The 24,527-nt window shown below is 32.6% G+C and overlaps 4 protein-coding genes across 4 annotated transcripts; all 4 read right to left on the bottom strand.

The window, feature by feature from the left end:
* Positions 1 to 121: 121 nt before the first annotated feature.
* On the bottom strand, positions 122 to 2,460 carry LOC110630638 (UDP-arabinopyranose mutase 1). The gene is made up of 4 exons (XM_021778153.2): positions 2,017 to 2,460; positions 1,029 to 1,279; positions 778 to 946; positions 122 to 671 (listed from the first exon to the last, which is right to left on the bottom strand). Exons 1-4 carry the CDS (start codon positions 2,362 to 2,364, stop codon positions 336 to 338), a joined length of 1,104 nt encoding a protein of 367 aa, XP_021633845.1. The 5' UTR covers positions 2,365 to 2,460; the 3' UTR covers positions 122 to 335.
* A 1,874-nt stretch (positions 2,461 to 4,334) lies between these two features.
* Positions 4,335 to 8,289, bottom strand: LOC110619853 (cytochrome P450 85A). Its single transcript, XM_021763426.2, has 9 exons — positions 7,252 to 8,289; positions 6,399 to 6,720; positions 6,160 to 6,309; positions 5,817 to 6,062; positions 5,628 to 5,714; positions 5,464 to 5,542; positions 4,865 to 4,971; positions 4,664 to 4,788; positions 4,335 to 4,571 (listed from the first exon to the last, which is right to left on the bottom strand). Exons 1-9 carry the CDS (start codon positions 7,440 to 7,442, stop codon positions 4,484 to 4,486), a joined length of 1,395 nt encoding a protein of 464 aa, XP_021619118.1. The 5' UTR covers positions 7,443 to 8,289; the 3' UTR covers positions 4,335 to 4,483.
* Positions 8,290 to 18,415: 10,126 nt separating this feature from the next.
* On the bottom strand, positions 18,416 to 21,444 carry LOC110618003 (PI-PLC X domain-containing protein At5g67130). The gene is made up of 8 exons (XM_021760997.2): positions 21,031 to 21,444; positions 20,824 to 20,946; positions 20,013 to 20,150; positions 19,835 to 19,933; positions 19,432 to 19,735; positions 19,142 to 19,365; positions 18,978 to 19,064; positions 18,416 to 18,777 (listed from the first exon to the last, which is right to left on the bottom strand). Exons 1-8 carry the CDS (start codon positions 21,298 to 21,300, stop codon positions 18,727 to 18,729), a joined length of 1,296 nt encoding a protein of 431 aa, XP_021616689.1. The 5' UTR covers positions 21,301 to 21,444; the 3' UTR covers positions 18,416 to 18,726.
* A 139-nt stretch (positions 21,445 to 21,583) lies between these two features.
* Positions 21,584 to 24,171, bottom strand: LOC110618016 (PI-PLC X domain-containing protein At5g67130). The gene is made up of 8 exons (XM_021761018.2): positions 23,802 to 24,171; positions 23,533 to 23,655; positions 23,133 to 23,270; positions 22,927 to 23,025; positions 22,526 to 22,829; positions 22,037 to 22,260; positions 21,800 to 21,886; positions 21,584 to 21,711 (listed from the first exon to the last, which is right to left on the bottom strand). Exons 1-8 carry the CDS (start codon positions 23,883 to 23,885, stop codon positions 21,679 to 21,681), a joined length of 1,092 nt encoding a protein of 363 aa, XP_021616710.1. The 5' UTR covers positions 23,886 to 24,171; the 3' UTR covers positions 21,584 to 21,678.
* Between the last annotated feature and the right edge of the window lie 356 nt (positions 24,172 to 24,527).

Raw genomic sequence — 24,527 nt, 5'->3', positions numbered from 1 at the left:
TACCATTTTTAACAATCATGTAGTATTATCAAGGAATCATGCCAACGAGAACTCACAATGAGCATTGTCTTAATTACAGAACAGAAAAGAAGACGAACGAAGTCAAGAACTACGATTTCTAAATGCTAATAAGTACGTCCTTTATTGGCTGAAATGCTCATAACAAGAAGTTAACTGGAAAAAAAAAAAAAGAAAGTAAAATTACATGCACTGATCCAGAAATCCAAGCATTTGACCACACTGGTCAATAAAGCTTTTAGTTTTTTCCCTCTCAGGGTAATAGTATTCAAATTAATGATTTTCAAAAGAAAATTTGCACTAATGAAAAATATCAACTATGCTTTGCCATTGGCAACTTTAGCAGGAGCTCCAGATGGGTTAAGTTCATCCCAGGCTGCAATCCAAGTGACCATAGCATCGGCAAGCTTATCGAAGTAGGGATCAACCTTGCTGAGCTTCTCCTTGACCTGCTTGGACAGTTCAATGTAGCACTTTTGAACAGTGGTGCAATCTTTGGGAAGAGTGGCAGCTTGGAAGAATGGAATGATCTCTTCCTGCCAAAATATGCCTTTGTACTCCTTCCTTAGGTTCACAAATGGGTTGCTCGCCTTGCTGTGATAGATATATGGAAGGCCAGTCTTCACTCCTAGTCCCAAATGGTCACAGATCACCTATAAACAATCATCAATCAACTGCTGTGAGAATTCAAATATGCAAATTGTGTCGAGTAATATTGTTTCAGGGAAGAAAACTGGGATGAAATGAAAGAAATTTTACCTTTGTGCACCAGCCAGCCCACATATCGTCATAGCGACCAATTGGCTGACCATCACCCATAAGACCAAAGTACATTGCAGGGCCAATCAACTGACGGTCGAATAACAAATTCATACCACACATAGGGAACAGGGTGCCCTTTGGAATTGTCAGAACAGCATCCACAAACCTGATAATTTATGAGCATGATATGAAGCCCAGACAAAGGAAATCAAAAGACCATTTTGCTGTTTATTGCATCAATAGCATACCTAGTGTTCCTCTCCAGAGGCTTTACAAGCTGTGTAGGTGCATCATAGTCGGGGATGTTGAGCCAGAGGCCATGAGATACAGCAGTAGGAACACCCTCACGTAGGCTGAAAGGGTATCCACGCACAAAATCTGCACCTTCTCTGTAAGGATCATAAAGGGTATTGAAGAAAAAGGGAGTTGATGGGGAGAGAATGTTCTTGATGTGTTGCTCGAGTGCATTGATTGGCTTCCCAGAAGGATCCTTAGCAACCTAATATTACATAAATAATTAAGCTAGGCCAACTGGTAAAACTCCGGCTAATATAACATGGAAATAATATTAAAAAAGGCATTCTTTTTATTATTATTATTAGCAGACGGCTTGAATCTGAATAGCTACTTTCAAAGGACAAGTGTGAATAAAATATTCGCAATAACTCAAGAATTTCCACTATATCCGGCATGTGTAATAATCCTAAAATCTCCTGTCAACTACAAATTAACTATTGGCTATTGGCGAAAGTTTTCCCTTGCAGGATCATTGATTTAAATTTCAAACCAAAAAAGAACAAAGAGAAAGCTTCATAACAGTACAATTTAAATATTTAAGAGATGACAATTCACAGCTGTAGATCGCATTGGTATCCATTATAATACAGATTTCATAGCAGCTGATATAAATTATCCTGATGAAGTCATTGATTTGCAATTTCAAAAAACTCTCTCAGAGACCATTAATGTAATTACGTCAATATATAGAGTATACAGATTTTGAAGGCCCATTTTTCAAAATACGAAACTATGTTTTAGCTAGTTATTCATCAAAGAAAATGCAGATTCAAATAATGGAGGAGAAATTTACACAAAAACAATCAAGATCCACATAAATCAGGCAATATCAGAACAAAAAGATCTAAACTTTGGCATGAAAAACGAATACCCAGATGCAGACATAAAAGAAACAAAATTTAAGAAAGATAAAAAGAGTTGCAGATCAATAAAGCTTACAAAGCAATCATCATCGATAGTGAAGATGTACTTCTTCTTGGAAACCATGTAGCCAAAGCATCGACAAGCGGAGTCCTTGAAGGAGATGCAAGAGGCCTTAGGACCAAGAATCCTGTTAATGTCATTCCTATTATAGAGTTCATAGTCAAAACCATCAGGGACAGTGATGGTCTTCGTGGGATCACCATCTTGAACAATGATAAGATGGTAAGGCTGAAAGAAAGGCCTCCACATTTCCAAAAAATCCAGGTTTCTTATGGTGGGAATAACAATATCAAGCTCATCCTTTAACAAAGGCACGACCTTTGTCGCTAACTGAGTATCCCTTGCAGTTGCAGGTTCCACCATTGTTTGAAAGAGATATATAGAGAGAGAGAGAGGAAGCGTGTATTTCACCAAGAGAGGGGGCAATGGTAGAAGAATGGAAGAAGTTAGGGGTATATATAAACAGGGAGGATGGGTGGCACGTGCGAAGCGGAAAAAGCGGCAGGAGTGGAGGAAGAGTAGGAGACGTGTCTGAGCTTTCCTGGTAACGGGGACTTATTCAAAGAATAAGAGTCGGGGGTGTAGGAGCTTCAAGCTTGGAGTTGGAGAAGACAATTTTTCTTTTTATTTTTATTTTTTTGTTAAAATTTATAATATTTTTTTTTAAAAAAAGGAAAAATTTAAACAGATATTGAGGTAGTTGTGTTATAGGATGAGATGTAGTTGCTGGTTAGTGTTGTGCATGCATGAGATTTCTTTTATGGCTTATTATCTTTTTTCTTTTAATTTTATAAAGTTTATGGCTTTTTTCATAAACAACACTCCATGTGTTAAAGGAGATTTAGAAAATAAACACATCATGTGGTCTTCCAACAAATAAATTATAAAAAATAATATGGCTTAAATAAAAAAAATCAAATCAAATGAATTATGTATCGGATAAATAGCTCTAAAATTATAGTATATCCAAAACACAACTGATAATATCATATTATATTTTTTGAATATCTATCAATAAATTAAAATACTCGTAATTAATTTAATGACTCCATAATTTGTTTTTAGTAATTATCAATAGGTTTTTAGTTAAAATAAATTATTTTTAAATAAGATAAAGGATTAGTTTAATTGTGTGATTGATTTTCTATATCTATTAAAATCTCTTATATTTTAAATAAAAAATCTTTATGATAGTGGAGGATCAATTATAAAAAAAAAAAGTTATATTATTGTAATTTTAATTTAAAAAATATTTTTAGATATATTTAACATCAATTTAATTTCACAATTGTGATTAATTTTATATGTGGCTAACAATTAACAATTTTATTTTTAATGTTTTGATTGTAATTGCAAATAATTTATTTAAAAAATACTTTAAGTGAATATTTCTTAAACACTAAAATTGTTGATTGATAATTCCAAAATCAAAATTATCTGATTCTAATGGGACAACTAGATATATTTATTTTTTAACATGGCATAATTTCCCATTTGAACCAATTGGATTTATTTATTTATTTAATTAGTTTGATTTTGAAATCCCCACCATTAATATTGCTACTAAGAAAGATTAATTTTAGTATTCTAATGGATATATTACCTTATTTGATATTAATTATATTTATTTAATTTTGATCAATATTAAATTTTAAATTAGTCTTAAAAATAATAATGATAAATAACATCCTTTTTGGTCAAAGATTTAATGCTTCTCTCTAAATGCACTTTACTTGAGTTTTTGGTCACATCACGTGTAGCTCATCATCTCTATGGATTGCTAGTTGTTTAGGGGACAAAAATTATATATTTAAATAAAATTTTAATTTGATTTTTTTTTAAAGAATGAGAGAAATTAAAAGAATAGATGGAAAGTGTGAGAAAAAGGAAATGTAATGATGTTGGAGAGGAAGAGAGGTGCATGTGTATATGGAAGCTCGCCATTGAAACCTCTTCTTCTTTAGCGCATTTGATTGCGCTTTCTCGGAATCTCCTTTTTCCCTTTTTCACTTCTTCAAGCATTCATTCTCATCTTTGCAAGAACAGTATTTTCCATCGTTCATCAATTAATTTTCTTTGAAAACTGTGTCAAGTCCAAACTGCTTTCTTCTTTATTTGGTGTAAAAGTTTGCAGGTAAAAAAGAAAGTCTAAATAGAAGTTTTTCCCAATATGTGATACTAGCATAGCATATAACAAAACCTTGCAACTATATGGGCTCGACCTGGTGGATCGAGCCATAAACCCACAAAACCTTGTGTCCTACGGGCCTATGACCATCCCAAACGACCCTAATTGCGACCAAAGCCTAAAGAAAAGGAAGATGATCAACAAATTTGAAGAAGAAGAAGATCACAAGTTGTTCATTGCCAAAAATGGAAATGTTCAGCGTCCTCGCTTTCTTATCTGTTAGAACAACATTTTACATCCCTATCCACTTTTCTGATAATTGCTATATATCTCTTATGTACATTCATGGATTAGTTAGCAAGACGAGACTCTGATGCGTAGCCCATTGGGTGCTTCAACTCTTGGAAATTTCATTAGAGTGTCTCCCCCAACTTCTTCCCATCTGCAAGTACGTCATTAATCCAAATTACTCCAATTAATCATTTTACCCATCAACAGGGGATTAAATTTACAAATGGGTTCTCTAATTTTTACCTGTATCTAGTTACAAAGTAGTGAAGAAAAGCAGAGATTTCTGCAATTCCCAGTTCCTTTCCAGGACACTGCCTAGTTCCTCCTCCAAAAATGAACATGTAGTTTTGAGATTCCAAGCTCTTCTCCTACAAATTTACCAAAGCTTTTATTAGTTGCTTAGAAGGAAACTATGGACAAACAGGCAAAGAAACAGTCACTAACCAGCCATCTCCATGGATTGAAGGATAATGGCTCTGGATATAAGAAGGGATCATAGTTTATCTCCCTAGTATAGACATAGATTCTCCACCCTTCTGGAATCACAAATCCTGAAACACACAGAAAAACCAGTGATCAGGCCCACCAACTGATCAAACGACTATTGCAATAAATAAAGGAAAGAAAAGTAAAAAGTTCTCTTCTCTGTCAAATGTCAATCTGAGATTCTTATATTTACAACTAGAGGAACATTCTTGACATTGAAAAGCTTCCTTTCTTTTCAGAAATAATTTAAACAAGCCTTAGGGGCAACAAAGGAGTGGCCTAGCTGGGTCGGTTGGTGTGATTTGTATATAATAATAGTGTATGGTCCACCAAGGAAGGAAGATATGATCATACTTCCATGACATCTATTACTTTATTTTTGCATGTCAAAGTTTCAAAAAATAGCTGAAAGAAAGCTTCTTGAGCCCATAAAACCCAACAATAAAAAGAGTTTTTTTTTTTTTTTTCTTTTTCAATCACAAGTATCTCCAGCTCATTAGTCTAAAAAAGTAAATCTATGTTCGCACTGGATTTGCCATCTAGGCTTTTAGTTTTACCATTTAGTTCCATTTCTTTAGTGGTCTTCCTCAAAACCCCATTAACAATTGTAGCCAATCTTGAGGTCTCAAAAATCACCTGCATGATACGAAAAATAAATAAATAAATAAATACAGCATCTATCAGGAAATACGACTACGCTCAAGAACTATAGATTTCTTACCGCACGAGTAAAACGCATAGATTTAAGGTCGTTTACGTCAATAGGATCCTCAGGCCTTTTATTTTCTCTAATTGCTAAATGCTCTTTCTGCATATATTGAACATTCAGTCAATAACACAAGCATGCAAACGGCATAAGAAAAAAAACAGATTTTTTTTTTTCAATTCAAACGTTTTGTTTTGAACTCACTCTTAGTTCTTGGAGAACTCTGGGGTGATCATGCAAGTATTTGACGGCCATCATTGAAGTAGTAGAAACTGTCTCATAACCTGAGTACAAAATGGTGATTATTTGATCAATTATTTCTTCATCAGTTAATTTGTATCTGCTCTCTTCACTTTTCAACAGGCAACCAAGCATGTCTTGGTGGGTTTCTTTCGATGCTCTTCGTTCTTCTATTAGTTGTCTCAACATGCTCACAATACTCTTCCTAGCCTGTATAACAAATTAGGGCGAACAGTTAACTGCTGAACATTAACAAAATTTCCATATGGAATTCTTTTCTTGAAAAAGAAAAGCCTGGAAAATTTACTTGAAATCCCCGACGATAATTTGTGCCAGGAAGGTCGATTGGCAATGAAAGAGTGCCTAAAACCAGCTTGAAAAACTCAGGCATAAAAGCTTGAGACATTGAGCTAGAATCACGGCTAGCAATTTGCTTTAGTGAGGAGAGAAGTGCCATCTGCATAAAACAACAGAACCATGTTTAAATTGGAAACATAGTTTCTTAAGGGCTTTGATTAACTTGCTGATTATATGTGAATAGTTAACCTCTTTGGTTTTCTGTTGGATGTCAATGATTTTGTTATCCCAATGGCTGAGGTGATTTCTCATGAACTCATCAATTGTGGGCAAAAGTTGTTGTCTGATCATGGTGGGGCTAATGAGGCTAAGAAGTGCACCTCTCATATACTTGTGAGTGGAGCCATGAACCGCTGCAATGTTGCAGTTGCCTAAGATGTCTAGCATGGACTGAGGATAACCAGGAACAAGCCCTTTTGCTTCATTCATGAGAATGTACTTATTCAGCTCTGGATCCATGGAGATAATAGTAGGGCATCCAAGAATGTGGGATTTGAAAAAACTGCCATACCTGTTATTTAAAACAAAAATAAACAAACACAATATTAATAAGAGAAGCCATGCATATGATATTAGACCATCTTCAAGTAGTGTATGATACATTTACAAGAAAACCCTTTATAACTCTTCTAACTGACAGCTTTATAGTTTGATGAGAAGATTGGCTTTTGGTACTGTAATTATGTTTTGCGGGTTATTATGGACCAATCCACAGCCAAAAGGAAAAAGGGAAGGATGGGGATGTTGCCATCATCACTGATTGAAGTGGAAAAAGAAAGATCACTTTTGAAAAATCAAGTGCTGGTTCTTGAAGGGCTTAGCTTGGCTATCAAAAAACTAGAAAAATCATTAGCAAATACGAATAGAAGAGCTCAAAAGCTTAAACCTAGAAGTCGCGAAACTGAAATGAACACAAGCTGAAAACTGAAGTCTGTTGAAACAGAAAAACAGAACACCTTCTAATCCTTAAAATATTCGAAACAGAACAGAAACAGAGAAACATCAATCTAAGGAAACATAAAAACTAATGTAAAATAGTCACCTTGCTCTCTGATTTTTCATGAAGTTTGGACCTTGCTTTAAAAACTCGGTAGTCTCTCCAAAAACTGGCCAACCCATAGTACCTGGAGGCAAGCCTTTCTTCCTGTATCTCACCTCATTCCATCTCAACAAAGCAGAGGAGATACAGAGCAGCAAGAGAAATATCACAAGAAACACTATGAAAACAGCCATTGATGCTTTCAATGAAAAAAACTCCAAGCCCACTTCACAGAGAGCTGTAAATGGTATGGCCTTGCTCGCTGCTCATGTGTGCATATATATATAAGCGTGTACATGAACATCAAAGGGGGGATGGCCGGATGGGGGGAGGATAGCCAGATAGACCAAACCATGCACCCTACAAGGAAGAGAGGACCCTACTCTAATCCCTGAGGGTAATAAAAGCATTACAGAGAAATTAAATGAGCAAAAATATTTTAACCCAAAAGTTTTTTTACTGAGCCAACCACTTTGACTCAACAGATATTTGAACTCGACCCTCGAAGATTCAAGGCACGAATGTTTGTATTATATGCGAAAAATGATTTCTTTTTCTTTTTTAAATGATATTTTGTGGAGAGGGAGAGTTGTTTATGCTGGATGTTGGTGCTTCCAAGAAATGATTTGGGTATTATTGGTATAAAAACTGGAGAGAAAAGACCTAACCAAGGAGTAAGGCACATGCACACAACCCCATTGGACCTAAAAGAAAAGGGCAGTACCCTCTTCACAGTTCACATGGCTGATGCCTGTCAACAAGATCTGTGCAAATGGAATTATAAATACCACTGCAAGACAGGTTCCTAGTTACCATGTGAACAAGTGAAGATAGAGTTTTTGGTTCCACTCTAACTGCAACTTCTAAACTTGGACCTGCTCTTGACCTGACCCTTGCTTCTGTTTCAAGTTGTGGACTGTATTTCCTTGAGAACCATCACCATACTGTTGTTTTGAGTATTGACTTCTTGTTTTGGACCAACATTATCTCATTTGCTTGCCATAAATTTGCAAAATTTCAATTGGGGTAGCTCTTCGGTGGTAGCGAAGATACGATAGTTGTTTATGGAAGCTCAAGACCAGAAGCTATCCGAAGGTGCAAGTGAATTCCTCGAAGAGCTACCCTCCTCTGCTTCACACCGTCTAAGGTTGATATGAGATTGCATCCCCCTCAATTGTTTGATACTATATTTTAAGTTGGATGCCTAACTTCTTAAAACCTTATTTGATTTGGATAATTTAATTAAGAAATTTTAAATTCTTAAAAAATATTAAAATTATGTTTATTTAATTGATATTTTTCTTTATTTTCTGATAAATTAAAAATATTTATTCTGTTGATAAATACTTTCTAAAAATTCACAGAATAATCAATTTAAACTAAATAAAATCTTTCAATAGAAGGATCAGCTGTGTATTTTGTTGGTAATTTAAGAGATTCCCCTTATTTGGCAAAATACCCTATTTTCTTTGAAATATACTTTTTAAGAAGCACACATTCAAAAAATTAACTTACCGAAAATAGATATAATTATGTTTAATATACAAATCAATTTTCTAAAAAATAAAATTATTTTGAAGTGATTTGGAAAATTTAATTAGAAAACTTCAAATATTTAAAAAATACTAAAATTATGTTTGTTTGATTGGCATTTTACTTGATTTTTTGATAAATTAAAAGCATTTACTCTCTTGATGGATTCTTCTTAGAAGTTGATAAAATAATCAATTTGAACTAAGCAAAACCTTTTGATAAAAAATTTTATTTGAAGTAAAAATACTTTTAAATATAAAAGATAATAATGCCCATACTATAATTTTAAATGTAATAAACTAAGAAATGGATTGACAAATTCAATACAAATCAATTAGGAAAATACAATTTATTTTAATTCAGCTAGGTAAGTTATTTCTCTAGAATAAAGAAAATAATTTTTTGTTGTTATTGTGATTATTGATGAATTCTCAATGTATTTCTGATTGTTCGATTAGTTTCTTTTTATAATTATTTCTTGAATTTGTTATTGATGGTTAACAAGTTTGAATATTTTTTTTTTTTAAAAAGAATTCAGACTTTGTTCTATGCATTTTAGTTGCTCAAATTTTGTTTTATTTTATCCACAGTGGTTATAAAATTAATATATTAATTAATAAATTTTTAAAAATATTATACATTTTAATATATTTTTTAAAATTAATAAATTCTAATTTTTCAAATTATTCATAGTGGTAATATAAGTCGTGTTTGTTTTCTAATTCATTATTGATGAAACATCTTGTTGGATTTGATTTTTCTCATATTAAGTTTAATTTATTCATTTTTTTAATATTTTTTTATTGAATTCAACAAATCAATACTCACCACTTGTATCTTTAGGTATCAATTCACTCTTATATCAACTATGAGTTTCAGCTCCTAAGAAAATTTGAAACTTTTTTATTAATAAAAGTCTAAACTTTGAGTTTAAGTTTAAGACAGTCAGCAATAATTTTTAAAATAATGCCACACTTTCTAAACTGATTAAACAATAATTTGTAAAAAAAGAAAATTATTAATTTTTTTAAGTTAATTAAAAATATTAAGTAATTAATTATTACTTTTAATTAACTTAAAAATATAATTTAATATTTTATTTAAATAAATAAAATTAGACTTGTAATTATTTATAAAAAAATAAAATAGAGAAAATATTTTAAAAAATTATTATTATTATTATTATTATTTGAAAAAGAAAGATTAAAATATAGGATGCGGATAGGGATGAGCTTTAATGAGAGGCGGCGAAAGTGTAGTTTGGGAGGGGAAACAATGAAGAAATGCAGAGAGCAGAGAATAGGTATCTTTATTTTTTATTTATATTTTAAAAAAGAAGAAGATGAAGGCATTGAATATGGCATCGGAGATGGAAATGAAAAGTGAATAAAAGTACATAGATACGTGTGCATCAGAACTCTCTTCTGTCCTGCCCCCTACTTTTTTTAGGTATTTAAGCCGCAGCTCTACCTCCTGCTCTGCTGCTCTCTGTGATACTCATCACTCTTCTGCAGTGCCCGTGCGCAGAGTCTCACCATCAACTTACACCGTGTTTGGATAATTTTGGGGGAGGGAAATAAAAATAAATAAAGAGAAGTATTTTTATTTTATCTTTTTATATTTAGAAAAAATAATAAGAGGAATATATGATTTAATTTTAGGATATACTATTTTAAATTAGTATTTCCAAAATAGGAAAGTAATAAATAAAGTTTCTCCCATAGCTTTAACCTCATATGAACAAGAAAGGAGATGATGTATTGATACATGAGGTATTGATTTAGTGATGAAATAACTCAGGGTTTTAATTCTGAGAAATTATAGATCTTATTTGGTTTTCTTTTTTTAAAAAATGATGATGATGTATATATATTATAATTATAATTTTGCAGAATAAAAAAGCCAAAAATAGAAAGGCCATGTATATTATAGAATGGACAGTATAACCACCAAATCTTGCAGTGCAATAGTGGCGTACAAGGAGGGAAAGCTCCTGCAATAATCCTACAGTAGGTCTACATGATCATCTGTCTAATCATCAACATCTTTTATATGTATATTCATGTCAATTGCAAAATGTTCTCTTCATACCCAAGTTAAACCATATCTTCCTCCTTTAAAAAAAAAAAAACTATGGAGTTAGTTGCCATTGAAGGTGATGGGTTGTCTTGACATGGCACTGAAGAAGAAATGGAAAGTGGGATTCCACACATAACATTGGAAATCTCTCTTTTACTAAATTTCTATACTCATTAGTTTGTTCAACCATCTTTTTCCATAGCAATGTGTGTGTGTGAGCGAGAATTTCTAAACTCAGAGATGGGTAAGAAAGAATATTTGGTGGTAAGGGTGATTGATCAGAGAATAATAATGTAAGAGGTACGTGTATGGATTGCCGACATAATGGCTACTTGTTACATGAAAACCAAGAACAACGAGAAGACGGTGGATGTTAGATAGATTCAATTATAGGTCTTTGGTTTGGGTGCACACGTGTGTCCTCTATTGTTTTTTTCTTTTTTTATCATTTTTATGGCAGGCTCCATTTATTTTAGAAAAACTATTTTTTCAAAAATTGTTTATTAAATTAATGAATATGGGTATGTGTAAATATAAAATGAAAATAAGGATGGTTTTTCATTATTATGGAAATCATTGGTTTATAATTAGGGATAAAAAGAATGGTGGAAAAGGAGAGGGAGTCCATTCAGAAGCACACATGCACAACCACAAGGATGATTGCTCATAATACAACAAATGAAGTAATGCGACTCACACGTGCACCTCTTTCTTGTTCTCTTGTGCACTGCTTTCAACTTTTTTCCCATAATTTGGTACCACTCTTGCTAAATCCTAATTATTGATCCCTTTCACACGTGTGTGATTCTCTTGTCTAAACAAATTAAACGCCCAAAGCAACATATATAATAGTTTCTCTACACAAGTAAATGCATTAACCAGAGGAGAAGGGGGAATCTTGAATTCCCAACATAGACAGAGAGTGAATGAACGATTCTGTGTAATAGCCTACGAAATTTGATGAGCAGCACTGAAGAGTAAGACAGCAATATGCTTAGTGATTTTAGAGAAGGGCTGACTTTTTATTGGTTGTCGACTTGATGGATTTATGGTTTACCAGTTGCTTCTTCTTTTTTCTTTTTTTTTTTGTCCCTTTTTGTTTGGAATTATTAAATTTCATTATTGGTGTGTGTCCCTGTTGCTGTTAGAGGTTCATGAACTATCTCAACCCATGATTCTTGATTGGCTTATGATTAAAATTTTGGCACCATCTAATCATTTATTTTATTGGACTCAAATTTTCTAACCTCCTGAAAAGGAATCTTGTTTTGCCTACCCTTTTTCAGTCTAATTTGGCTTTTAACTATTTCTTATTTGACTTATTTGACACTTAGATTTGGATTAGAAAACCATGATATATATTTAAATAAAATAAAAAAAACCCTAATTATTTTATTTTATTCTAAAATTCCCAAATACCCATGTTTTTTCTTCATGGGTATTTGATTTTAACCCATAGATATCAACTTTTGAACAGAATGGATGCTCTTGCTAATAAATTCTAGGAACATGATCTAAATCCATTTATTCAATACCCAAAACAATAGCCTATATACTTTTTGATCTATAAATTGTAATATTTACAAAAAATTTTAAGAGTAAAATTTAACTTTATTAAAAAATAGAATGAGAAACTTGATTAGATATGGACCACAATTTTAAAAAAAGAAAAACAGAAAAAGGAAAAAAAAAAACATTATTGGAGGAAGAATGGGATAAAAAGAATGTCAGCATGTTTGTTTGGTAGCTGGACGTGTTATAATCCTGTTAACTTTTGGGGTGTGGGGTTACGGCAGAGCCAGTGCACGTGTGGCTACTCTTTCCACGTGCACCTGTTTTTATTCATTCATTCATTTGATTTGTTTTGTCTCTTTCCTTTCTCTCTGATATTTCCTCGCCCCTTCTTTTTTGTCTCTTACCCAATTTTCTCCTTTCGCTCTCATCCCCCTCTTCTTTTCTTTTTACTCTTCTACCCCCTTTTTTTTCATACTGATGAAACTCAACGTTTTATCATAAAAATAATAAATTTAAATAAAGTTTTTTATTATAAAGTTAAATTTTGATGATCTAGCAAGTTGGATTGGAGGCAAGAAGCTGCAACGTCCATTTTTGGGTGGAACTGCAATAAAAGGAAAAGTGTATATATATATATATTTATAATTATTTATTTTATTAATATTTTTTTTAAATAAGGGAGGTAGACTAAAATTTATGATTTAACATAAATTATATATATATTTTTAACTTAATTAAATAAAATTAAATAATTAAATTCTAACTTAATTCATATATTATTATTATTTTTGAAATACACTCAATAATTTAAAAAAAGATATTGATTAGTATTATATTTAAGAATTAAAAGAATAATTTTTAAAAAATCATAAAAAATTATTTTATTTTTTTTCATATTTTAAAGTTGAATTATATTAAATATTATTTTAAATTATTCTTTTTATTCTATAATTTTTATTTATTTTACTTTTCACACGTGATAAATCTCTTCCTCTTCCTGGTCCATGATAGATCTGGTTTTCTTCTGGGTCCCTTCTTGCGGGGCTTCCTGGTGGATCTTTCCATGTTCTTCCTAGTTTGATGGACCTGTAAAATAAGAAAGAATGGTCAGGGGCCTACCGGGTGTGCCCCGGCGGAGGCCCTCCGACGCTCAAATCAGATTTTATGGCTTAGAGTAGTATATTTAGGCAAGAGTTACAGAAAGAATAAAAATGGTGTCCAGGAAGGAGAAGGAAGAAGAAGAGAGCCCCCTGCGTGGCCTCTACCGTGATATATATATCTGTCTCTCTGCCACAATGCTAGCTGTCTTCTGCCGCCTAGCTCTGTATGTACGAATGTGTCAGGTGCCTGCTCCATGCGTAACGGCCATTAATTCTCCTCTGATATGCATGCGGAAGGACCTACCAACGGGGCATCTTGGTCATTTTTCCCTTTCTGGACTGAGTTGAATGGTAGGGCTGAAGTTGAGCCTGGTGAGCGCCTGATTACTGGGCCGAGAGGTTTGGATCGGCTTGATTGAGGAGTCTAGGCGGAGTCTGGCCCTGTGACTGAGCGGGCTGGGCCTGACTCTCGAGGGGAATATTGAAGCCTTCGGATCATGGACTGTTTTCATGGGTCTAGCCTTTAGACCGGGGTGAAGAAATCCAGCGATCATCAACACGTATTAAAAAATATAAATTTTTAATTATTTTTTTAATTATATTCATTTTAAAATATCAAACTTTATTAAATATTAAAAAAATATTTTAAGAAATTTTTTCAAAATAAAATAAAATTAAATAAAAATAGTCAATTTATAGATTACTGTAATCTTAAAAAAAAAAGATAGACAATAATTTTAAGATAATGCTAAATGGTAAGCATATCAATCCACAATAATTTTAATTAAAATAAAATTAAGATAAATTATTATTATGAAATTATAGGTAAAAATAAAAATAATAATTTTTAAATATATTTAATAATAGAAAATGATAACTTAATAATTTTATAAGTCTAACTATATGATAACTGTCGTCCATTTGGTTAAATATTAAAAAATAGAATTTAATTAATAAAAATAAAAATATAGAATAAAATTATAATAAAAATAAAATATATAATTTTTTTGTAATTAATTTTAAATTTTTTTAATGTCATATTGTGATGTGATAGTGAAAGTGAGTGACGTGACAATTTCTATAATTTCTGATGGTACAAAATATAATTTGGTGTATTTAAAATAATTTTAAAATATCAAAAATTTAATTAAAAAAATTATTACAATAAAATAAAAATATTGAGTTATTTTGACTATTTAACTCAAAATTAAAAAAAAATCAAATTAATCAACATAATTTATAAGAAAAAAGGGGTTATTTCTGATATTGGTTTAAAAGGTTTAGGCCTAAAGACCATTTAGAGAGTTACTATTCAATTCATGAATCAAATTATTCAATTGATCTAACTCTCAATTTAACTCGATCAATTTCAATTTGAATTAAATTAGGACGACTTTTAATAAGGATAGATGATAAAAATATATGATAAGAATATATTGTATTTTAAATATTTATATGTCTACCAAATTATATTTGTCCCTTTATAATCTATTTGATAGATTTTATATTTTATATATTATATACGAATAAAACACATAACACAATAAATACATTTAAAAATTCAAATACCATCCAATTTCTATATGGTATAAGAGGTTTAAAGTGCTCAACTGCGATTTCTCATTTGAACCTTTAACAATTGGCCACAAAACAAAACCTTGTTTCTTATGATTCTTCATCTACTCTCCCCATTACACGGTTTTTACCATCAAACTGATCTCATCTAATTATTTATTATGAAAAGTCTAAATTTTGTCTTTTCTTCATGACTATAGATGGGTTTCGCATATTGATGATTCTGCTATGAATTCTTCTCGCACCCTTTCTAATGGAGAACCGAATTCTAATTATAATGATTGATTTTGCCAAGACCAGATTATGAAAAGTTGGATTAACTATTTCATCTTCGAGTCTATCATGCATTATATTGTTCGATGATAAGCTAGCTGTTATCTATTCCACACAGCTACGAAAATAACTCAAGCAAAGACTCCATTGATATTTATATGAAGAAAGCTAGATCAATCTCTGATCAGCTGAATGCTTTACAAAGTCCTATTTTTGATGAGACGTTAGTTTGTGATGTTTTGGAAGGGCTGGGGACTCATCCTCTTATACGTTCCATAGAAGCTCGAAATACATCTGTGAGTTTTTATGAACTTTATGCATTCCTATCGAATGAGGAAATGCAACTTTAGTTGGATAACCTTGCTAGCCGACTGCCAATTATGTGAGTATTGGGCAACGCAGCGGTGGTCGTTGGCGAGGCCGTGGTGGCTAAAATTTTAGTTATAGCTGAGGTAATGGATCCTCTTTTGCTCGTAGTGCTGCGTCTTCATATGGATCATCTACTGCTATTACTTATTATAATTGCCATGGCGGTGGGCATTATAGCCGACAGTACCCTTCTCCTAGACTTTCACCTCAAGCCAATGTTGTCCGTACTAAACTTGATACGACCAGAGTTTAGACAATTAATTCTAGTGCCAACTATCTTTTAGCTCCTAATCAGGAGAACATCAGTTGTCTAGTTCCTGTGCACATCAATACAGCTCACTATAGCTGATGGTAATTTTAGTTAATGTTCATTTCTTTGTTCATAATGATATTTTTTATTCATCTATTGTCAAAAGTGATTTATTGTCTATTTATACATTTATTTCTCAAAATAATACTTCTGTTAAATTTTTTTCTAACACTTATTTTATTTTGTAAAGGATATCCTAGCAGGTGCTCTATCAAAACCAATTGATTATAAATGAAAGAGTAGTATATGTACTCTACCAAAGATCAATTGATTATAAATGAAAGAGTATTATATGTTAAATCTCGATCAAAGCGTGGCATGTTTTGAAATTTATCATATAAATGAACATTTTTTTGATATATTATATGATGAATATGTGCTCGGTTGAGAAGACAAGAGCAGAGCTGTAAAATTTTTCTCGTGTGGTCCTATTGGGCAGCTACTTTTTTATTAATTGTCCAATTGGAGTAGCAGCGATTGTGGACTATAACATTTACTTGATTGATCCAACGTGCACGTCCTAGCTAGCAGTAGGTTCATAATCTATCAATCGATTTGCTTTTTGAAAATTCATTGGCTTACATATAATAACAAATTTGACAGCCAGCTAAGAAGAGGCAGAAAACAACTTAACCTTTGCATGTTCTTGAACAACATTTCTCATCCTAACTAGACTAAGCTGCACAGAAAACCAAACCTGTCAGTGTTCACAAAAATGTGGTTTTAATTTGTTCATACGAAACTTGACCCTTCATTGTATATTTGTTTTTCGACTCATCCCTATCATATTATATAAAGTTGATTTTTTAATAAAATAAATCTAATCAATTAATTCACTTCTAATCTATGATTTCAAATTTGTTATGTTTATATACATAAAAAACTTTAAGAAGATTATATTTATATAAATTTATACATTTATATTGCGGATTGGTATAGATCCGATTTAGATAAATATTTTACGTATTTAACGTATTTTAAAAAGATTCTTAAATTTTAGTCGGCTCCACTTCTACAAGCTCAAAGCCACCCAACTTCCACACCCCCATGTGTTAAGGTCCCCATTACATTTTGTTTTGATGCTTTTGAGTTCTTGTCTTTGCTATTGTTTCTTTCTCACTTACACTTGCTTAAAAATTTCATTTTCTCACACTTAGCCCACATTAGGTATCCCTTTGTGTTAATAACAATAGGGTTTCAATACCCCATGTGATGTGGTGCGATCTTGGCCACAATGGGCATGAATTGTTAGCTCTAGTGGGGCTCTATAATGGGTCTGTCCTAATGCAAGAAACAACAATGGAAACCATGACCCTCTTGCACGTTACCCCCTCGTGGGAATCTCGCAATCGTCCTTGGTACAATTTCAGGACACTTGATAAGTACTAGACTGTCATTGTGTGCCGGCCCCAAAAACTACCCTCTTCTTTTTTTGTTATCCCAAAGAAAAATTTACATTACCTTTTGTCTCTTAAAGTATTATAAATACCTTTCTGCATATGTATATCACATGAATTATAATAATTCCACGAAGGATAATGGTTTTGAATTCTAAAAAAGCATTTCTAGTCAACTTAACACAATCTATCAGATATCTATCTTATCATCCTACCAAGATCAGACAATGCATTGATTGATTGATTGATTGTGGAAAAATTGTCTGTTTAAAATAATGAATTTGTTAATCTTACATAGCTGATCAGCTCTTTATTGTTTTTACTAGACCGTAAATCAGGAATTTGGATCCTCTCAGTCACCTTGCGTGTTTGAATGAGCTTCAGCCTTTGATTCAAGATGAGTGATTGAGCTTTTCAGAAAGAACGATATGATAATATTATTATTCTTGAATATGAGTAGAAATTAATTAGAAAAGGAAAAAAAAAAAAAACTATTTGGGTTTTAGCAGTTAGCAATGGAGAATGGAGAGCAATGGGCAATGATGATTCAATTATTGATAATAAGGACAAAGCAATTGGTGAGTAGAGATTCCCTACTCTCTGGTCCAGTGTGTTGGGGTAATCAGCTACTTGGTTGGTTGCCCATCTCCTCACTCACATTTCTTTTCTTTTCTTTTTTTTCTTTTCAATTTTTATAATTAAAGCTAATCCACTTCTATTCTATCTCTCTTCTCCTGTAGTCCATTGCTCTCTCACAGAAACAAGCATCAAGCAAATACATATAATATATGCTTCCCAGAAAAAAAAATAAAAATCATTCATCAAACATGAAAATAATTAGAATAATTGACATTTCAATCCTTGAAATGCAAGTCATCCCACATATTATTTTTTCTATTATTGGAAGTTTTAATTATTTTGATTTTTTAACCAATTATTAGAATAATTGGTAGTTTTAGTTATTGTAAAAAAAATGAATTCTTATTTGAAATAAGAAATTTAGTAGAAAATAATTGAATTGAATTGTATTTTTATAAAATTTTTAATTCAAAACTAGGGGTGATGAACAAGAATTGAGTTTTTAGCCAATGAGCAATCTTGAACTTGGAGCTTTGAATCCATGATGGATCATTCCACTGGAGCCCAGATTTAGCATGCCTGGATTCTCTGTGGTCCAAAGGTTCATTCCCAGCCCACATTTATTTTTATTCATTCTTATTCTATCAACTATAAAATTATTCAATGCAATTGATGAAAATCCTTAGCTAAAATTAGTTTCTTCATTTTAAATAATAATAACAACAATAATAATAATGCAAAATTTCTCTCACTGCAGTTCATCTTGCGCAGAGCAGGCTGCTGATGAACTTGTTCCAGGCTGCAACAAAAAAAAAAAAAAAAAGAAAAGAAAGCATAAATTGCCTCATGGAGATGACAAAGCTTAACACACGGCTGTGGATATTTTGAAATTTGTTTGCTCATGCTAAATGATTAAAACAATACATGATGGTTTGTGACAAAATTGCCAGTATTAAAGCTTTGATATGGGATTAGTTTTGATGCCAAATTTTAGCTTACCACACATTCATGGAGATCATCACATCCGCACAAGAGCTTCCCATTGAGTGTGTCCACAGCTTGGAATGATCCTCCTCCTTGACTCCTCTGTGAGTGTTTATATATACATAGCTTTTAAGCCGCGGACTTAAATCAAAGCTTGCAAATAATTGGGGGGCTCATACCTTGTAGTAATTGACAGCAACAAAATTAGCCCATCTGTTGCCAGCAGCACCATAACAAGTATGAAGCATGTCCATGAGTTCCTCTGAGTTATCTATGCATGTGAGTTCCTTCATGGGAATAGTCCTGAAGTAATTTACCAACACCAGTGATTTACTCTTGTTGCTCAGGGAAGGTGATTCTTTTCTATTAGGACATCTTCCTGCAAACATGCCACCATCCCCATCTGCAGAAACAATCAAATATTTTATACACTAGTACTATATAACTAGATGAGAACAAACAATCTTACACTGATTTTCGACCATGTAATTCCACTGGTAAGCAATTCCTTCGCTTATTTCTTTGGATTCAATTGATGTGAATACAAGTAATCTTTGGTTATTTTTAACCATGTCCTTAACTAGAGGCCAATCCTGTCCATTTTTGGGCATGTTGCTTACTGGAAACCAGTATCTCATCAATCCAGCATCAGTAAACACATTTGTTAATCCTTTAGGAGCTTGAACATAATCTTCTAAGATTATTGTGACAATTTCTGATGGATTTGCTGATAAGAAAGCTTCAATTTCCTTGAGGGTGTCAATAGCAGGCCCCTACTATGGAGGAGAGAAAACACACATCCATTCAGACCTCCCCATTAAGAAAGAGCAAAAACAGAGTGCAAAAAACAAGTGTATGATAAATACACATACAAATGCAGTATAGTCATGACAGTGTCCTTTAAATGAATGGCAGAGCCACACATCTCCACGAAAATCATAGGTATCAAGCATCAAGGCTCGAACTCCATTCTGAAAAATAAGTGAAAGAAAAAAAAAAAAGTAATGAACTTGTGGGATGCATAAGAAACAAAAGGAATAGAGAACTTACAATTAGCTGTTGAGTGACGGAGTCTTCTTGATTAGTAAGAGTTAATCGAGGAACTCCAGTGTGAGATGGATATCCATCAATTGCATAGGCATTGTGTGTTGTCAGAAATGCATATTTGTTGAACGGCAACGAATTATTCTATTCACAAAGAGGGGGGAAAATATCAAACTTCAACTGCAAATTTCTCAGGATATTTTGTCTTTTATTTGGTAAATGTGAAACTTCAACTACAAATTGTTTTTTTTTTTTTAAAAAAAAAAAAAAAAAACTTCACTTGAATAGATGAAGGAAAAAAAAAAATTTTTTTTTCTTCGATCGGCCTAATTCCAAAAGCAGGCCGGCCCATTTGTCCTTCCCACTATCGAATACGCAAACTTCACATTCAAGTTCAGTATTTTTTTTCTACGGTAACAAATTAGCCGATCCTAATTAATTAATTTTTTTATCTTTTCTTTTTTTTTTTCTCAGTATAGTATACAATTAAAATATATAATCATTTAATTATATATAACTGTGCAAATTTAAAACAATAAAATCGAGTTAATGGGAAAATTATGTTTTTCTAACTAGTTGAAATTATTTTTTTTTACAAAACTTTTTTTTAATGTTATTTAGAATAATCTTTTTGAAACAAGGACAGAGCATTGGCCTTGCGTTTTATTGCAAGTCTGCAACAGCTAAACTTTTGCGTCGTGTCTGGTGAACTTTGAAGAGACTGCCAGAACCCAGAAGTCATGTTTGTAATGGTATGGTATTACGGTAAAAGAAAAAACAGAGAGAATAAACAAGGGAAGGAACAGAGTGAGATTACCAGAAGCTTGAATTGATCCGTGGCAGTCGATCTCACACATTTATAGCTTGAAAATCCTTCAACGCAATAGAAACAATACTGCCCTGATTCACAATCTTGGTCTGATGAACATTTCTCCAACAGCTAATCATTCAAACCATTCACAAATTAAAACAAAAATCTCAAGGACATCCATGTTTCTGAAACTGAAATGGAAGAAACACAAACCTCGCACTGTCCATGGGTGCATGCTGAAGCTTTAGCTGAGGCAAGACTACCAGTAAGCACCGAAACGGTAATCAAAAGCAAGTTTGCAGAAAGACCCATTAAGGAAAAGATTGAAGAGAGCGGATCGATGTGGGATGTAGAAAATGATGGGTTTTCCAGAGAAAAGAAGGAAAGTGAAAGAGAATATGCTAAAGTAAAATGCCAGAAAATTAATGAAAAATGGTTGGGTGTCCAATCAAAGATTGAGATACCGGCGTAGAGAGGTGCCATGAAAATGAAAGCTTGATTTGTTGCGAGAAAGCTTATTATTAAAGATTTTGTTTCAGATGGGACCTGGAAGATGGCTTCCCATGTAGAATTTATTTCAAATAATATATCTATTTATGTTGTGGTTGATTACGGTTTTGACCATATTATTTAAGAAATTATAATTTAAATTTTGAATAATTTCAAATTATCAATCTCCAACTTGTTTCATTTTGTTTCATTTTAAAAAATGCAAAATTTTCTAAGTTGAAGTTAGTAGACTTAAATGAAAATGTAAATTTTTTTTATCCAGGATGGTGTACAACAATTTTTATTGTAAAGAACATTATCCAAATCTTTATTCAAAAATAACTATGCAAATTTCCTCTCGCTGAAATTATCTCAAGAGGAGCAAGCTCTTGAAGTTGATCCAGGCTGCAAGGAATTGGAATAAGAGTTAACAAAAAAAATTTGCTAATAATCGATAAGCTAGAAATTAATGGAAAAATTGTAGCTTCATTACCAGGCAAGCATGGACGTCATCGCACCCGCACAACAACTTCCCATTCAGAGTGTCCACTGCTTGAAATGATCCTCCTCCTTCACTTCTCTGAATAAAATAATTGTGAAGTCTAAATTTTCAAACATAAGGTTGGGAAATTTGAAGATTGCAAGTTCTAACCAGTGGAATATTACGATTGATTTTATATCGTAACAAGTGTAATGTTGTACTCGTTAAAAAAATGGATTGTAATAATACCTTGTAATAATCAACTGCTACAAAATTAGCCCATCTGTTACCAGAAGCACCATAACAAGTTTGAAGCATATTTATTAGATTCCCCGAGTTATCTTCACAAGTAAGTTCCTTCATGGGTATAGACCCAAAGTAATTTACTAGCACCAAGGATTTGCTCTTGTCATCAAGAGCACTTGATTCTCCTCTATTAGAACAACTTCCTGCCTTCATTCCATCATCCCCATCTGCTCAAACTAATGTTAATTCTCAAAATATTTACTAATATATAGTTAATTAGTTTTTCTTTTGGTATATATCATCCGACTAATTCAGTATCCATTAACAGGTAAAGCGTTTACTCTAAGTTTTAAAAGGTGTTTCATACTTAGCGTTTGAACGCGAAATCTGTAGTTAGAGAAAAATGGAACATATCATTCCATCACATCACTTGGGTTTATAGGGTTTATGGTGAATTAGTTTTAGTTACAATGAAAGTGAGAAACAACTTACAGTGATTTTCAACCATGTAATTCCATTGGTAAGCAATTCCTTCACTTTCTTCCTTGGATTTAATTGAAGTGAACACAAGGAGCCTCTGGTTATTTTTTACCATGTCACTGACTAGAGGCCAGTCTTGGCCATTTTTAGGCATGTTTGTGAGCGGAAACCAGTATTTCATCAACCCAGCATCAGTGAACACCTTTGTAAGTCCTTTGGGGGCTTGAACATAATCTTCTAAGATTATTGTCACAATTTCTGATGGATTTGCTGATAAGAAAGCTTCAATTTCTTTTAGTGTATCAATAGCAGGACCCTACTAGGGAGAGAAAACAGGGTATGCATTTAACACTTTTGGCTAAATTTGATGAGAATAGAAAGATCTAAAATCACCAAGGATTTAATATACATACAAATGCAGTATAGTCATGACATTGTCCTTTAAATGAATGGCACAACCATACATCATTACGAAAATCGTATGTATCAAGCATCAACGCTCGAGCTCCGTTCTGAAAATTAAAAAAAAAAAAAAAAGAAATCCCAATATCAAGTGTTATAATTACTGGAAAAAAGCAAAGAAAGAAAATATTATGGAATTGAGTTGCAGGAAGCATACATTTAGCTGCTGAGTGACATTGTCTTCTTGATTTGTGAAAGTAACTCTAGGAACTCCAGTGTGAGATGGATACCCATCAATTGCATAAGCATTATGGGTTGTCAAAAATGCATACTTGTTCAAAGGAAGAGAATTGTTCTATTGTAAACACAGAAAATAAATATCAGTATATGAATTTCTTTTAAAAAAAATCAATATGATAAGTTTGTGTGTTCAATGACTAAGTGTTTAGCTGCCACAAATTAAACTCAGCATCTTTAAAAGTGTCCAGTAAGTGGTTGGATCAGCGGCCTACAGCTCATCTTGAGATAGATTTTAGCTATGGTTTAATCCATTTTTACTTCTGGTCCAAGCGTGGATTAATCACATCAATATGTGTATATAAAGAGAGAGGGGCTACCAGAAGCTTGAATTGGTCACTGATTGTTGACCTTACGCATCTAGAACCTGAAAATCCTTGTGGGCAAGAGAAACAATAAAGTCCAGCTTCACAATCTTGGTCGGATGAGCATTCATCTAATAGCTAAAAACAAATATTGAAACTAAACAGAATCAGAAGTTTCTTTAATTTCATCAAAATTATAAACAACAAAGAACGTTCCCAAAGACCCCCAAAACAAAAACTTTTTCCTGACTTTTTAAACAGAGATGCATGCACGCAGTACATACCCTGCACTCTCCATTGGAGCAAGCTGCAGCAACTCCAACAAGCAACCAAGCTGTGATCAAAATAAAGTTTTGAGAAATACCCATTTAAGCAAACGGATGGAAAAGGCTATGAACTTGGAGATTTAAGCGAAAGCAACTCCCAAAAGAAAGGCAGGGGGCAAGTGATAGGTAGTGTAGAGAGTATAGGAATTATGGGTTTTCTGGCGAGAAAACAGAGGAAATTCCAGAGAAAACATGAGCAAGCTGGAGAAGGAACGAATGGAATGTGACAAAAACAGCAAAACGGGGAAGGGTTGGCCATCCAAATCAATGACAAAGAACGTTAGGAGAGAAGTTAACTGCATTGATTTCCATAGGCAACTGTGTTAGGCTTTGGGAGTTTGGCAGCTTCCGTTTGTATTGTTAAATACGCCTCCTTTTTATTGTTGAACACGCTATGAAATGCCATAAAATCCCATTAGAGTAAACAAAATCAACATTTTCGTCGGTTGATTCGATGAGCTAGCTTCTTTTGTGTACTTTCTCTTGTCGCACAGTCCAATAACAAAGGAAACAACAACATATACTTTTTATTTTAAAAAATCAACATATACGTTAGAGAAATAGATGTATTAATAAAGAAAATTTTTTTCTAGGAAATTTGATCTCAAAAATCAGTCAGGTTGCTCAATAATTTATAATTTGATCTCACTGCATATTTTTCTAGGAAATTTTTTAATTTATAAT

This window comes from Manihot esculenta, chromosome 1 (genome assembly GCF_001659605.2).
Source record: "Manihot esculenta cultivar AM560-2 chromosome 1, M.esculenta_v8, whole genome shotgun sequence".
NCBI classification, from domain to species: Eukaryota; Viridiplantae; Streptophyta; class Magnoliopsida; order Malpighiales; family Euphorbiaceae; genus Manihot; species Manihot esculenta.
The sequence above is the reverse complement of the archived record's forward strand: the minus strand, read 5'-3'. Positions and strand labels throughout refer to the sequence as shown.